The sequence below is a fragment of the Pseudorca crassidens genome, chromosome 19 (assembly GCF_039906515.1).
Source record: "Pseudorca crassidens isolate mPseCra1 chromosome 19, mPseCra1.hap1, whole genome shotgun sequence".
Lineage (NCBI taxonomy): Eukaryota > Metazoa > Chordata > Mammalia > Artiodactyla > Delphinidae > Pseudorca > Pseudorca crassidens.
In genome coordinates this window covers 52,152,468-52,167,749 of record NC_090314.1, presented here as the reverse complement: position 1 = coordinate 52,167,749, position 15,282 = coordinate 52,152,468, and the positions used below count along the sequence as shown (strand labels likewise).

At 62.5% G+C, this 15,282-nt stretch overlaps 2 protein-coding genes across 9 annotated transcripts in view; one reads left to right on the top strand and one right to left on the bottom strand.

Annotated features, from left to right (window-relative positions):
• Nucleotides 1-1,755: 1,755 nt before the first annotated feature.
• On the top strand, nt 1,756-13,640 carry SLC16A3 (solute carrier family 16 member 3). 5 transcript variants are annotated; one of them, XM_067714920.1, is made up of 7 exons: nt 1,756-1,848; nt 4,612-4,882; nt 8,450-8,584; nt 9,702-9,949; nt 10,419-10,562; nt 10,860-11,624; nt 12,546-13,640. In XM_067714920.1, the coding sequence occupies exons 4-7, from the start codon at nt 9,727-9,729 to the stop codon at nt 12,797-12,799; spliced, it is 1,386 nt and encodes a 461-aa protein (XP_067571021.1). In that variant the 5' UTR covers nt 1,756-1,848; nt 4,612-4,882; nt 8,450-8,584; nt 9,702-9,726; the 3' UTR covers nt 12,800-13,640. The 5 variants fall into 5 exon arrangements, with proteins under 5 accessions (XP_067571021.1, XP_067571020.1, XP_067571022.1 ...); XM_067714919.1 differs by lacking the exon at nt 4,612-4,882 and having other exon boundaries at nt 1,760-1,848; XM_067714918.1 differs by lacking the exons at nt 1,756-1,848; nt 4,612-4,882 and adding an exon at nt 2,650-3,425.
• Nucleotides 12,845-15,282, bottom strand: part of CSNK1D (casein kinase 1 delta) — a 38,676-nt gene continuing 36,238 nt past the window's right edge. For 3 of the 4 annotated variants that reach the window (XM_067714923.1, XM_067714930.1, XM_067714925.1), the window contains 2 exons: nt 13,968-14,121; nt 12,845-12,988 (listed from right to left, as the gene is read on the bottom strand). In XM_067714923.1, the coding sequence (XP_067571024.1) occupies nt 14,032-14,121 (90 nt within the window). In that variant the 3' untranslated portion in view covers nt 12,845-12,988; nt 13,968-14,031. Of the gene's footprint in view, nt 12,989-13,967; nt 14,122-15,282 lie in introns of those variants that run through there. The other variant, XM_067714927.1, reaches the window with a different exon arrangement.

The window sequence follows — 15,282 nt, the reverse complement described above, 5'->3', positions numbered from 1 at the left end:
CTGCACAGCTCCTACCTAACGGGAATCTTTGGTCCCTGGGGTGAGGGGCACTAGCTCCCAAGCCTCATGAAGATGGGTAGGGCATCCAGGTGGTGGCAGGAGGGGCCCACGCACGGCAGGGTGTGAGTCTAAATGATCTGAGGCAGAGGAGGGAGGTGCCCCATCCCAGAGGTTGGAACTACGAGCACGGGTGAGGGATTCCCTTCTGCAGCTCTGCCCTGCACCCCCTCAGATGCCCTCCCATGCTGGTGTACCTCCCACCTCCAGCCGTGAGGAAGCCAGTGAGTGTTGTTGGTGCAGGCAGTTGGGGGTACCATCTGATACCCCGTGGGGACCCCCTTCCTTCCCAAGGGCCCCTATAGACACCCAGGGTCCAGGCCAACTCAGCAGGGCTTCACCTGGGAGGCCCAGGCCAAGTTGCTGCTGGAGGCTTGGGCTGTGCTTCCTGCTTTCTTGTGTGTGTATGCCTATGTGGCAACTTCTTTAGCATTTGGGGGTGAGGGTGGTCGGGTCCCGGGCCGGGGTGGCAGCTAGACCAGCTCAGCCTCTATGAGTGCTAGGGCTCTTCTGACAGGGGGTGGGGGTGGGGCAGTCTCCCAGCATCTGAAAAAAAAAGCAGAAGGCCTCAGTGGACTTGGTGTCTCAGAAGGGGTGGTCGGATGGTGAACTCTGGGCCAGGAGGCCAACACCACCACCATTCTGCCCACTCCTCTGTACTGTGCCAAGGCGGGTGGGCCACCCCATAGGCCTCTGGAGGGGGGTAATCTTCCAGGGATGCTCACTCTGTCACCCTGTCCAGGATGAGCTGGAATCTTTGCCATAAATCCCAGAGACACCAATGCCTGGCCTCCTGTAGTCCCAGAAGACTCGGGTGTCATTTTGAAGTAGGTTCAATGGAAAGTGGTCCTGTGGCTCAGGGGCAGCCACCAAGTGGTGTCCTGGGCCCAGGCCACCAATGGCCACACTCCCTGGTGCCTCCTCAAACCTCAGTTCTTTCCATCTTGCAGATGAGAAAACCGGGGGTTTGAAGCTCCTTGCCCAGGATCAGCCAGGATCAACGCTCCCCTTAGATGAGTGTCCGCGGGGTGTGGGGATGTGGAGTATGCCTTGGGGCCCCCGCCATACCCCCAGCACAGCCAGTTCTGGGAGCGCGAGAGGAGGGGCAGCGCCTGTTATCTGGCTCAGCAGCGCACAAAGCCACAGGGGGAAACGGAAGTCAGAGAGGACGGAGGCCTTGCCCAAGATCACCCAGGCAGCGCGGGCTGGGGGTTGGGGGGCCGGGGCGGGTGTCGGCCCCGAGGTTTGGATGGGGGCGCAGATCCCAGGGGGCTTGGCCAGGGAGGCCTGCAAAACCCCAAAGCTGAGCCGAGAGGCGGGAACCCCACGGGGTCCGCGGGCACTTCGCGGCGTGGGGTGCGCCTGGATGCGCGCGCTCACCTGTCAGAGGGCGCGGCTCGGGGCGCGGGGGGCGACGGGGGTCACTGCGGGACCCAGTTGGGCTCCCATCAAGCCCAGGCAGAGGGAAGCGAGCGCGCACAGAGTGGGAGATGGAGGGGCGGGAGGGGGCTGCGCGCCCGGGCTCCCAGCCCAGCGCCAGGGGATGGCGAGGCTGGGGGGCCGGTCTGAGGGCGCGGGGGAGCGGGACTGGTCGGGCGAGAAGGCACAACCCGCGCCGGTGTCCGCGCCGTCGGGGAGCACTGGGGCGCCCCTCCCGCGGGGTCCATGCAGGGCGGCGCCAGGCGGCGGTGACGTACACTGGGGAAGTGCCGCGCGAGCGGCCTGAGTCGCCCCCGGCACCGCGCCCGGCAGCTAGGCGAGCAGAGACGCGCGGCGGCCGAGCGGCAGCAGGTAGGCACTGCCCGGGTGCTTCCGCGGCTCCGGGACTGGGACCCTCCGAGTCGCCCTGGCGCTGAGTCTGCACCCGGCGTGGGAGCGTCCTTGGGGTCCGCGCTTTTGCCTTTCGCCCTCCTGGTCCGGGGGCGCCCCGGGCACAAATGAGCCCCCCCCGGGCGGCCCCCATTGAGGGCCCCGGGGAGCCAGCCGCACCCCTCCGCGCCCTCGGACCCGAGTCACGCGACCTCGACTTCCCCGACTCATCTGGGCGCCCCTCCGTCGGGCAACCCTCGGGCTGCAGCTCCGGTTCCGGTATAAATAGCTCGGTTCGCGGCGAGCGGCTGGGGCTCGCCGGCTATATTTGGTGGGGCTAACGCCCCCTTGCCGCGGCCCGTGCCCCCTTGCCGGGGGGATTGGGGAGCACGTGCGCTCCAGGCCGGGGCGCCCGGGTGGTGGTGCCCGAGGGCCCGTCCTCTCTCTCACCTCCCTGTTCTTACCGCCGCCCTAAACACTCACCAACCCAAACCTGCCCTCAGGCAAAGGCTTCTGATCCAGTCCCTGGGCAGAGAGAACGGGGACCCCCCTCCAGGATCAGACTGGAGTCCCTGAGCTCGCCTCACCCCCCTCCCAGGCCCCTAGCCCTGGGAAAACCAGGTGGGGCCTCAGGGGCCTTGGTTTACTTACCTGAAAAGTGGGTTGACAACTTACCTACATGGATGCTGGCCCAGGCCCGTGGCTGGCAGGCCTGTGAGTGGAAGGGGAAGCAGTTGGGGTCATGGCCGCTGGGGTGGGGTGGGGTGGGGTGGGGTGCCTGGATTCTGGGTGAGGGACAAAGGGGCAGCCCAGGGCCCAGAGTGCTTCTCTGTCCCAGATGCACTAAGCTGCACACCCAGAGGTGCCTGGGCTGACAGGATCACTCTGTGTGATGACCATGGCCAGGCTGAATGGTCTGAGGGACAGGAGGTGGCAGCTGGACCAACGGCCTTCATGCAGCCGAGGTCAGAGGGGCTTGTCCAAAGCCAAGGGCATCGTGGGTGCTGTGTGGGTTAGTGGGTTCAGGGGTCCACTGCCTCATTCTTCAGGGGTCAGATGGACACTGGCAGGGACAGGGACAGATGCAGGAGTGTGTCCTGGAGGATGGACTGGGCCCTTTGGGCTCAGCTGTTAAGGAGTTGCTCCCACGGTGGGAGGTCTGCCCCCAAGGGGCTCTGAGGGCATGGGTGGTAGTGCCCAGACAGGTGTGGAGCCTTCCTGCCCAGCAGTCTGTAGTGTAGACAGTGCCTGGGGTGGACTTTGGGAGGCCTGATCCCAAGACAGGCTCTGTAACAACCCCATGTGACCTTGGGCAGGGCCTGATACCCAGGAGGCAACACAGCTCTCACCCACTCCAGCTGTACACCTCAGTTTGGAGGGCAGAAGGAGCGGGAGGTGTTCATGCTCCTCAGGACACTGGCCAGGGACAGTGTGTGGAGCGGGGTCTGTGGGGTCCCACGCACTGGCTGGTGCTGTCCGTATGACAAGGCTGACTTGCACCAGGGCGGTCCTCCCAGAGACCTGGCAGGTGTGGAGGGGGCCAGTTCAGCCCCCTCGAGGTGAGGAGCCCAGCAGAGCGACCCCAGGGCCCCGGGCTGGCCCTTCTGGGAGGTGACCAGTGGAGAAGACAGCCAGGCAGAGCGATCAGTCCATTGGAGACACCTCCGGATCAGGCAGGATCAGGCCTCGGGCGCACTGGGCCCCGACACAGGGGCGGGGCAGGAGCGGACAAGGCATGGGGCTCCTCATGGCTTCGCCTCGGCGGCGAGTGCAGACCTCCCGGCTTCAGTCTCCATCTGTGAAACGGGCTGTGCGGGGAAGTGGGTCCCGGAGACCCGGAGTTCTCAGTCAATGTTGCTAGCTCCAACTCGCGCCTACCTGGCCCAGCCCCAACGAGGGGACAGTGAAGCGGGCCCCGCTCTGTGGGAGCCGCGGGGTCCCCTTCGGCGCTCGGGGACGCCCAGTGTGGCTCCGGGGCTCGCTGACCCGGGCAGTTCCGCGCCTTGGCTGTGCGCTCTGGCCAATACGGTAGCGGGCGGGAGGGCGCCTACTCCAGGCAATACGGCGGCGGCTCCTCCCTTGGCGCGGTCACGTCCCCCACGTCCCGCGCGCGGCCATGCAGGGGGGCTGGGGCGGGGCCGTGCGGAGCATCCTCTCTCCCAACGCCCCCACCCCAGCCCCCCGCTGCCGGCGAGGTCGGTCTGACCCCCACCTGCCCAGCCAGAAGCTGGAACGGGAAGGAGCGTCCGTTGTCCGTCCTGCACCCTCGGGTCCGGTGGGGGTGGTGGTGGGTGGAGCTTAGGGTCCCTCCACATCCTCCTCCCCAGCCGTTCTCCCCTCCTCAGCCACCTCCCCTCTCCTACTTGTTCCAAAGGCCCTATGGTGGCCCTATGGTGGTGGGAGCTGGGAACCCAGTTTTGGTGGAAGGGGGCCCCTCTTGGCTGGTGGGGCTTGCCGACACAGAGACCACCTTCTGGGCCTTGGCCTTAGGTTACAGGCTTTCGGGTTGGGGGGCTGTAGGGAGTTGAGGAATGGGACAAGGTGGCCACGTGGATGGGCAGGCCAGGCACTCGCAGGCTGGGCAGGGTTGGGTCAAGGCCTGGAGGGGGGCAACTTGGGCCTGCTCAACTACCTCCTGGCCCCTCCTCATTGCCCACTGAGCTCTCTAGAGGAGGGGGCTCTAACAGGGTAAGCACAAAAACATCCCCAGGGCCACTCTCGAATGGCCTTCTCCTGTCATAACAGGGTGATGGTGGTGGAGCGGAGAATGACTCAGAGCTAGGGGCTGGCCTGGGGCGCAGTGTCCAATCTGGTGAATGAGGCCACTGTTTCCACCCCACCGGCCCCTGCAAGAGGACGTGAGCCCACCTGAGAGTTTGCAGGGGCACTGGGCATGCGGTGGAGAGCTGTGTGGTCAGTGGAGGTGGGGTGGAGGGCCCAGGCCACCCACTGCCCGGCTCCCACCTCCCCAGAAAAAGCCCCAGTCACCTCCCTCCAGTCACAGCTCCTAACACAGGTGAGGGTAGGGCTGAGGTGGGCATCTGGGGTCCTTTCCCCCCTCTTGGGAGGGAGACAGGCACTTTGACCAGTGGTGGATGGGTGAGAGTGTCCTGGATCTTCTAGTTACCTGTTTGCACAACAGGGGCAGTGGGGGAAGGAAGAAGGGGAGGTCCTCCCTCCTCCTGAGGTGCAGCACCCTCTTGCCTGTCAGCTACCCCCATGGGCTTCAGGGGCCTTGGGGCTCGAGGAGCCAGGTGCTAGCCACCCTGGCCTGCTTCCCTGTTGCTCAGGCATGTCTCCCAAGCCTCCTGGTGCGGGGAAGAGTCAGGAAGAAACGTAATTGCCCCTTTCCTGCCCTGCCCACCTAGAGCTAGTCTCCAAGGACTAGAAATCCAGTTAGGTAACTGGCCAGCCTAGGAAGTGCACCGACTAAGCACCTGGGACAGGCCACAGGCTCTAGGGCTGGGGGCCCCCCCGCACTGAACCCCGCTCCCTGGGTTCATGGCCTGCCCTGGGGACTGATAGGCCACAGACCCAGGACCCAAGGTGGGTGAGGGGACTGCCCGTACAGAGGCCTAAGGAGCAGCGGCAAGCTGTGGCTGGATTGGGGTGGCAGAAGGGGTCTGGGAGGTGGTGAGGCCAACAGGATGTGAGTTCAGGGCTGGCTCTGAGGTAGGCGTGTGGGGTCGGGTTGGGAACACATTGGTATGAAGTTTGCACTAGCTCTCCGGGTGGATGTGTTGGGGGTGGGGGTGAGGCTGGACACTGTCACCACCAAGATGGCATTCAAAGTGGGTGAGTGTAGGCAGAGAAGGGGGGCACTGGGGAGAGGGGTAATGCAGAAGCTGGAGCCTGACCCCAGCTGGGACCCTCACCCAGATAGCCAGTGGGCCCCTGAGGGAGCAGCTGGTGGGAGCCCTTGATTTAGGAGGGCACAATGGACGGGTCATTCTGAGGGACCTCTGTGTACATTCCTCTTTGGGCCGGGACCTGGGGGGCAGCCCCTGGAACCTCACCTGACCCAGAAACGGGCACATACACCCCACCTGGGAGATCAGCTTTCTGAAGCCAAGAGGGCAGGTTATTTCTGGGCTGCGTACGTGGTTTGCATGCTTCTCTGGGAGACTAAATGTCACTGCAAGGACAGCCAGCCGGCATGTGCTCACAGATGTGCTGGTGCCACCTCCCTCTGCGCTGCACTGAGGGTCTCTGACCAGCCCCCAAGGGGGCTGCTCCTCTCACCCTGGGTTTTCCTTGGAACACCAGCCAGCCTGTACCCAAGCCTGCCTCTTCAACATGACGGGCTGGGCTGATGAGGACATTTTGCTTTTGGAAATCCCAGCCCCTTCTCCACCCACCCCCTAAATACACAGAGCACTGCTGAGCGAAATCCCTTTGCCCCCAACCTAGAGCCCCCCAGTCCTCCATCATCTTCCCTGCTTGCTCACCACCACCTCCACCTCTGTTGGCAAACTGAAATTCACTAGAAACCTCAGTTTGAGGACCATCTGGTGTGGGGAACAGGGCGGGGGTCATTTCAGTGTGGCTGGCACCCTGGGCTGGGGGGTTAGCTGGGAGAAAGTAGTGTCTGAAGAGCTTCTGGGGCATTCAGGGGTTGGTGGGCGAGATGACCACACTGGGCCTTGGTCCAGGCACAAAAGGTGGCCCCCTCCCCACGTGAGCTTCACATGGCAGCCCCTTGGCCCACGTAGGTCCCAGAACACGCTGAACCCTCCTGCCTCTGGGCCTTGGCACCCATCCCTCTGCCTCCTCACCCTCCCAGATGCTAGTTCTCCTGAGGATCCCGGGGGCCTCCAGGGAGGACCCAGCCCTGGCGGGCAGAGAATGGGGCCTCAAAGGTTGGGGTGCCCATGATCCCCATGGTGCACCAGGCATGGCTGATGGAACCACGGAAATCTCAGAGGGAGGCCCTCCTTTGTTCTATTTTGGAGCCTTGGGTTTATAAGAGTTGGGCTATTCCTCATTGCTCGGCCCAGACACACTCCCCTCCTTGGCCTCTACATGGCCCACTTGATTTACTTTAAAAAGCCCACAACCCCAAACATGCCAGGATTCTGAGGACAACCAGCCCCTCAGTGCTCCCATGACCATGACCACTGTCCTGAGTCCTGGGTCTGGGGTTCCTGTGCTTTCTGCCTTAAATAGTGTCACTGCATCAATAAGTATTGCTTAAGGTAAGTATATCTTAGGAATGTTCCCATTCCTAAGATATACTTATTAGTTTTTTGTTTTTTTTAATATCACTCAGATGCATGTACCTTTTAAACTTAACGCTATCAAGGGGAAGGGACAGCAGCTCGGTACCCCCACCCGGGAAGTTTGGCTGCGGATGACCTTTGTCCATTTGTCCCGTTCCAGACTCAGGCACCCGGCTGTGTTGTCAAAGCCAGGGCTCTGGAGGAGAACCTAGGGGTGGGCCACACCGAAGCTGTGCTCAGACCGTCCCGTCCCAGGTTCTGTGTAGCCTCAGATGTGGAGGTGGCCACCCAGGGGGCTATGCCAGGTCACGGGTCTGTGCACACATTTGCAGGAGGATGGGGGGCTCCCTTGGCTGGGGTGCCCCCGTGCACCCTTCAGCTGTGTCCCCGGATGGCTGCGCAGCCCTTGGCCTCGGACGCACCCTTCATCCTGCTCACTGAAGCCCAGGAGCCTTCCAAGCACCGGGCAAAGTGCTTGAAAGAGCACTGGGGTCTGAGTGCCGGGAGAGGTGAGGGCTTCTCCTAGGTTTCCCAAAAGTGGCGCCTGTGGCCCTGGCCCAGCTGAGAACCAGCAGAGGCTCTGAAGGTGGACCTCTGGCCCAGTCTGGGGTGGGGGGCAGGGCTGCTGTTCTGCTCTGGTGGGCTGTGTCTGCCTTGTCATCACCCTGACAGCCAGCTGGCTCCTGGAGGTCTGGTCATCAAAGGGTGGTGCCCACGGACAGCAGCTACTTCTTAGAATCACCTAGGATGCCCTTAAAAAACAACCCCCCCCCCCAACACCCTTTGAATCAAAGCCCAGGACCTCCCTCCACTGCTGAATCAGAACCTTGGATACCCAACTGTCCACTGAATCAGAGACCACCCCTCGCACTGAGTCAGATCTCAGACGCCCCACCACCGCTATATCAGAGCCCAGATCCCCCCAGACTACTGAATCAGAGCCCCCAGAGGGCACAGCACCTGTGGTTGTGGTGCTGGGGGGCAGGCTGGAGGCGGGGGGGGGGCGGGGGGGAGCAGGGAGTGTGTCTTATTTTCCACATTCCTTTCCCACCACACTGAAGCTGTGCTCAGACTGTCCGGGGATAGAAGCCCTTGTCCTCATTCCAGAGTCCGGTCCCAGGTTCTGTGTAGCCTCAGATGAAAGAGTGGCCACCCGGAGGGCTGTGCCAGGTCAAGAAGGATTCAAGGAAAAGGGGCAAGGGGTGGAGTCAGGACAGATTATGAAACCCAGGAAGGCGGGCTGATAGGAAGGGGGCTGTGGTGCTGCGTGTGCAGCTCATGCAGGAAGTGCTCGGGCATCGTGCAGGTGGAGTGTTTACACCACTAAGTCAGCAGATACTACACATCAGTGCTTCCCCCACCAGGGAGCTGGTTTATAGCTCACCGCTGGTGGGGAGACACGAGAGCTTCAGTGGGCAGCAAGCGGCTGGATCCAACACGCCCTCCCTTCCCCACGCCTGCAGCAAGGCCTACTCTGTCCTTGAAACAGCTTCTGTCAGGTGAGGTGGGGGCACTAGGCCACCAGGCTGATCTCTGGGATTAGGGGGTTTCTGGAGCAAGGATCAGGGAGGGGTAGGGGATGAAGACGGGAGGGGAGGGGAGGATCTCCAGGTGGAAATCTGCCTTCAGTGTTTCAAGTTACTGGGCCTCAAACGAGCTTAGTTCCTGGGGTTTAAAAGAGGAAAGTTGACCCTGAGCTTCTTCGGGTTTTGGGCCAGCAGTGGGTGCGGCCAGCTCCCTCCTTGGCAGCCTGGGGGCTAGAATGGTTTGCTCTGGTAGGCTGGATGGAAGCGTGTCCCTCCTGCCCTTCCCTCGCCAGAAGGGTTAAACTCCAGCAGCCGACACACCTTCCCTTCCACCTGGGCTGGCCCTGCTGCCCTCAGGCTCCCAAAAGAGCTGCTGCAGGTGGATGATAACGAGATGGGACAAGTCTGGGCCAGCACAGTGACCCCCGCCCTCCCTACCTGCTTTCCCCACCCCGCACCACAGCCTGTGTGAGCCTCTTCTTCAGACTCTCACTTCTTGTGCAGTGCGATCAGAGTGGAAAGGATCGGGGAGCCCTGTCGCCCTGGGGGTGGGAGAGCAAGGCTGGCCACACCTAGATTGAGGTCTCAAGGGACTGCAGCCTAGATCGGGCCCCAGGTCCTCACCAGGGCTGGCTTCACTGCCCGAGGTGCTGGCTGCTAAAACCACACTGCTTCCCAACACAGGGTCAGGCGGGAGGCCAGAGCATGGCTGACTTCCCCACTGGGGTCTGCCCTCCTCAGGAGGTAACTTGAGACATGGCTGAGCCCAAAAAAGCCACTGCCCTTTAAAGCCAGCTGTATGGGAGCAGGCCAGGCCTGAGCGGGGGAGGGAGGAGGAGCTGCAGCTGCTGGTCACCCCAGACCTTCCTGCCCTGCACCCAGCACAGGTGAGGGTCAGAGGCAGGGCTCTCAGGTAACATCGGGCACGTGGCCTGGCCCAGAGCTGAGCTCCTGCTGGGGGCTGAGGCCTGAAGGGAGGGGTGGCCGGCCTGGGTGCCAGCCCTCAGGTGTGTCTCTGTCCCCACACTGCAGGGCTGTAGCTGGGTGACTGCCTGACAACCGAGTCAGCCTGGCTTCCTCTCTTTCTCAGGGACGCGGAACCAGCCCTCCTGGCCATGGGAGGGGCAGTGGTCGAAGAGGGCCCGACGGGCGTCAAGGCCCCAGATGGGGGCTGGGGCTGGGCCATCCTTTGGGGCTGTTTTGTCATCACAGGCTTCTCCTACGCCTTCCCCAAGGCGGTCAGCGTCTTCTTCAAAGAGCTCATACGAGAGTTTGGGATAGGCTACAGTGACACAGCCTGGATCTCCTCCATCCTGTTGGCCATGCTGTACGGGACAGGTGAGGGGCTGTCATGCCAGGTGACTGCCTCTGGGAGTTCAGCAAGTTCAGTTCTGGACAAAAAGGCCTTGGGGTCAGGGGTTGGGTAGCGCGCCCAGCGTCTTCAGCCCCGGTCCCCAGGGGCACCTGGTGGGAAGCCCTCGAGGATGCCGTGGTCTCCAGAGTGCAGACGAGCACAGGCCAAGGCTGTCTGGGACCCTGTCCAAAGGGCTGTGTCTGCACAGCTGTGCTGGATCCCGGAGCTGTTCTTGCTGCCTGCACAGACCAACCAGAAAAGACCCCTCTAACGGGGACCGTTCCTTGTGAGCCATGCTTTGCTTAAAAGATGGGCGAGCGTGACCTGCACGCTGGGCACCTGGTGCCCCTGTGTATCCTGAGCCAGGGGCAAGGAGGCATCAGGGAAGGGCAGGTCTCTCTGGGCATGGAGAGCCTCGGTCCGGCCCCTCAGCTGCTGTCCCCCATCCCCCAGGCCCGCTCTGCAGCGTGTGTGTGAATCGCTTTGGCTGCCGGCCCGTCATGTTCACAGGTGGCCTCTTGGCGTCCCTGGGCATGGTGTCTGCATCCTTCTGTGGAAGCATCATCCAGCTCTACTTCACCACTGGGGTCATTACCGGTGAGTGAGGCCCCGCCAGAAGTGGGGCGGCCAGGTGGCGATGGCTCACGTTGATGGAAGAGAAAGGACCTCCCAGGGGTGGGCAGCTGTGGGGTGTACCCACCCAGAGCCATCCCGTCCCTCGTTCCCCGTCTGTCTCTCCCGGGCACGTGGGTTGGCAACAGGGGCTCTGAACACACGCCGAGTCTCCTCATGTCGACGCCTGTCAGACCCACACATAGAATCGTTCAGGCGGGAGCCCGTGCTGGGGAGAACTGGGGCTGGGCCACCTGCGCTCACCCACCCATTCCCCTCCAGGCTTGGGTTTGGCGCTCAACTTCCAGCCCTCACTCATCATGCTCAACCGCTACTTCAACAAGCGGCGCCCCATGGCCAACGGGTTGGCGGCAGCGGGCAGCCCGGTGTTCCTGTGCGCCCTGTCCCCACTGGGGCAGGTGCTGCAGGACCACTATGGCTGGCGGGGTGGCTTCCTCATCCTGGGTGGCCTGCTGCTCAACTGCTGCGTGTGTGCTGCACTCATGCGGCCCCTGGAGGCGCCCCGGCTGGGTTCAGGTTCAGGGCCTGGGCCCCAGCGGCCACGCCGGCGGCTCCTGGACCTGAGCGTCTTCAGGGACCGCGGCTTTGTCATCTATGCCCTGGCCGCCTCCATCATGGTGCTGGGGCTCTTTGTGCCGCCCGTGTTCGTGGTGAGCTACGCCAAGGACCTGGGTGTGCCCGACACCCAGGCAGCCTTCCTGCTCACCATCCTGGGCTTCATCGACATCTTCGCGAGGCCCACCGCCGGCTTCATCACAGGGCTCAAGAAGGTGCGGCCCTACTCTGTGTACCTCTTCAGCTTCGCCATGTTCTTCAACGGCTTCACCGACCTCACGGGATCTACAGCCAGTGACTACGGTGGCCTGGTGGTCTTCTGCATCTTCTTCGGCATCTCCTACGGCATGGTGGGGGCCCTGCAGTTCGAGGTACTCATGGCCATTGTGGGCACCCAGAAGTTCTCCAGTGCCATTGGCCTCGTGCTGCTGCTGGAGGCCATAGCTGTGCTCATTGGGCCCCCGTCGGGAGGTGAGTGCTGGGGGCAGGGTGGGGAGCGAAGTTCCTCCACTCCCTGAGGCCTGGCCAGGCCTCCGGGCAGTTCCCACACCTGCTCTTCCTGGGGACGGTACTCACCATGGGGGGCTCTTAGCTGGAGGGACCCCCCCTCCCCCACTGCTCCCAGCCTTGTCTAGCCAGGCCACCGTGTACCTCAGCACATGGCCAGCCGGTGTCAGGAGAGAACATGGCCTCTCACACACCCTGGGTCCCCCTCGGTTCACTGTGGGAGGAGGCCACGGGCTTGAGTCGTGGCCCAGGTGATGGCTCCAGGGTGGAGTGCTGGTCCTCCTTTCTGGCTGTCCCCACACGCCGGGGAGGCTCAGAGCTGAAGATCGGGCCGGCTTCTGTTACGTTGGGCTTTTGCTTTATTTTTTGATAACTGAGAAAATAATGGTGTGCGATTAAAATGGTGTGGACGGTGGGAGCAGTGTGGCCAAGTCCCCACCAAGCCTCTGCACCTGGGTTTGGGTCTCTCCAGCCAACCCTGTAGTCCCCCTACCTCCCACTTGGCCTTGGGCCTCTGGCTCTTCCTGCCTGGAGAGGTCTGGGGCGAGGGTGAGGAGGTGCCTGAATCGTCACTGTCTCGGGGTCCCAGGGTCCTTCTGGGGCCCAGGTGGTTCCTATGAGGGCCACCACAGTGACAGGCAGTGGGGCCAGATCCCTCCAGGTGCCTCCACCTGGCAGGGGATGAGGCCCCACCGGAGGCTCTGCTCCAAACCCTTGTCAAAGCCACTCTGCTTTAGCCTCTGAGTCTGTGCGGCCTGGGGGAAGGTGGTGGGGGTGAGGGTGGCTGCCTCAGGGGCCCTGGCCTGTCCCCGGCAGGGCACTGGTGACTGGGGGGATCCGGGGGAAGCTTCAGCCCTGGGCTGACCCTGTCCCCCTGCACTGCAGGCAAGCTCCTGGATGCGACGCATGTGTACCAGTATGTGTTTGTCCTGGCGGGGGCTGAGGTGCTGGCCTCCTCCCTCGTGCTGGTGCTGGGCAACTTCTTATGCATTGGGAAGAGGCCCGAGGCGGCCACGGAGGAGGAGCATCACAAGCCCCCCGAGGACGTGAAGGTGGACTCTCGGGAGGTGGAGCAATTCCTGAAGACAGAGCCTGAGAAGAACGGGGAGGTCGTTCACACCCCAGAAACGAGCGTCTGAGCTGGGGGAGGCCAGCAGGGGTGGCAGGGAACTGGACAGGAACCATCAATGCTCGTATTTATTTCACAAACAGGACTAGCTTGGGCGGGGCCGTTGGCTCCACGCCGGCCGCCCGGGCAGCGGATCATCGCCCGATCAGTGTTTTTCAGGGGAGGTGGCAGGGTGGAAACGTGTCATTCCAAGGTGGATCTGTGGTGAAGCCAAGCCGTGAGGTTATGAGCGGTCTGCACCAGGGACCCCACCTGCTGACCCCAGGGAGCCCGGTGCCCACCGCTGGGCTCAAGGACCCAGAGACCCACGCTTTGGAGACAACACGATTTTAATCAGGGGGCAGGGCCGGGGACAGCTGCGGAGTGGGCACTGCCACGACAGGCCTCCCTGCGTGCCCGTGAGCACCCCATCCTGCCTGGTCTCCCCATGCGCCCCAGCCCACCCCTCTTTGAGCGTCCAGTGGACAAAGGTCCCTCCTTCACCTCTGAAGGTTTGAGATAAACCTGCATGTGGGAGGCACCATCTCAGAAGGAGTATCTTCCAGGAGCTGCAGGAGTTTTGCTCTACGTAGGGGCAGTATTCTAACTGTTCACCCCAAATCTCACTTTCTTAACAAATAGCCTGGTTATTTTTACAAAGTGGTTCTGGTCCTTGTCAGCCATGTCGGCCTTCTAAGCACTGCTGGTTCTGGACCCTGCCCTGATGGACCCCAAACGGCTCAGAGTGTTCACACAGCACCCTGGTGGCTGGCAGGGAAGGGGCCACGCTGCAGGGGTGTGTCCACTGAAGCTGAGATATACGTGTGGTTTCTGTTCACTGGTGTGTGTTTAAAGAAAATGATCTGCCTTTTTTTTTTTTTTTTTTTTGCGGTACGCGGGCCTCTCCCTGCCGCGGCCTCCCCCGTCGTGGAGCACAGGCTCCGGACGCGCAGGCTCAGCGGCCATGGCCCACGAGCCCAGCCGCTCTGCAGCATGTGGGATCCTCCCAGACCGGGGCACGAACCCGCGTCCCATGCCCCAGCAGGCGGACTCCCAACCACTGCGCCACCAGGGAAGCCCCTGCCTTTTGTTTATTCGCCCCTCAGTCACCGCATGTGGTCAGCACCCTGGGCTGGTATCTGCTCCCCATCCTCCTTGAACAGCCCCACTCAGCCTCACCCCGGGTACTTCACACCCACCTGCCCTTGTGGCCAGCGGCGGCCTGTGTGGCTGGGAGCCCGGTCAGAGGCCGCTGGGGCCGCCTCAGTAGGTGGTGCGTCGAGGGCGCTGGGGACGGCAGCAGGCACCCTGGCGGGCCGCGTGCAGCCGGAGAGATGCCACGTCCCTGCTTCTCTGCAACGAAAAGCAAGCGAGAGCTCACATCTTGGGTCTGCCCCAGAGATGTCGCCCCGAAGGGGCTGCTGTCTCCCTCCTCCATCTGTCCCTTGAGCTCTATGAGGGAGCCAGGCACCTGCCCACAGTCCCCTGCCCGGTCTGTCATCCTTTCTGTCCTTCCTTCCCCTCTGCCAGGGGCTTGGGCTGTGGGCAGTGCTAGCAGTCACAGGTGTCAAGTGGTAGCCCTGCATCCGCTGACCTCACCCCGTAATAAGGTGGGCCAGGCAGGGCCCCCAGGCCAGTCCCTGGGCAAAGCTGAGCCATAAGCGCCCCACTTGTTAGGTCTTAAAGGGCGAGAGCCCCACCTGTGGTCTCTGCAACCACCTACCTGAGCTGGAGGGAGGCAGGGAAAAGGATGCAAGTGGGCAGCCTGCTTGTGCCCTTCCCCCAGCCACCTCCCAGCCCTCATCACACCGCCCCCTCCTCTCCTGATATGAGCTTGGCCTGGCTGTCGCCAGTCATTCAGTTACCCTGGGTCTCCTGGAACCAGCTGTGGTGGTGACCAGGGCCTCAGTATCCCACGCTAGTACCCCCTCACTCTCACTCAAAGCTGCCTCATGCATCCCCCCTCCCTACTCGAGGACTGGCGACTCTCTACACGCATGCTCTGGGGACACTGTTCAGTGCTTCTGAGATGGTCAACGTGTGGGAGTTGCTCCGCTGGGGGTGGGACCCACAGCTGGTCTGGGGCTGGACCCATGCACCCCAGGGTGGACCTGAGGCCCCATGCCCACACAGCAGCGACACCAGCTGGTTAAAGCATCCAGGGGCTCTGCCAAGATTGGAGACTGATCCGCAGGGGCCCTGGGGGAGAAGGTGACCAGACCATCTTGACTGCCTAGTTTTCTGGTTCCAGACGTTTCCAACTGTGCCCAAGACACAGAGAAAAAAAACTTCCTGTCCTCAAAGTTGTGGCTGCCAAGAGTCCTAAGAGCAATTGACGACAGTTGTCATCAGTGCTCTGGCGTGGATGGGGCTGCCCCTAACCCTCTAGACGTCCCACTAAAGAAGACTCACACCCAGCATCCTGTGAAGACCCAGATGCCCGTGCTGAGCCCACTCTCATGGGCCCTTCAGCACCTCCTTGGAGGACACATACATAATCAGCCTAAATTGGGG

Coding starts and splice junctions, on each gene's coding strand:
- SLC16A3 (XM_067714918.1), top strand. CDS start 3,268: ATGCTCCTCAGGACACTGGCCAGGGACAGTGTGTGGAGCGGGGTCTGT. Junction 3,426..8,449: donor GCCAGTTCAGCCCCCTCGAG/GTGAGGAGCCCA, acceptor TTCCCCCACCAG/GGAGCTGGTTTATAGCTCAC. Junction 10,563..10,859: donor CACCACTGGGGTCATTACCG/GTGAGTGAGGCC, acceptor ATTCCCCTCCAG/GCTTGGGTTTGGCGCTCAAC.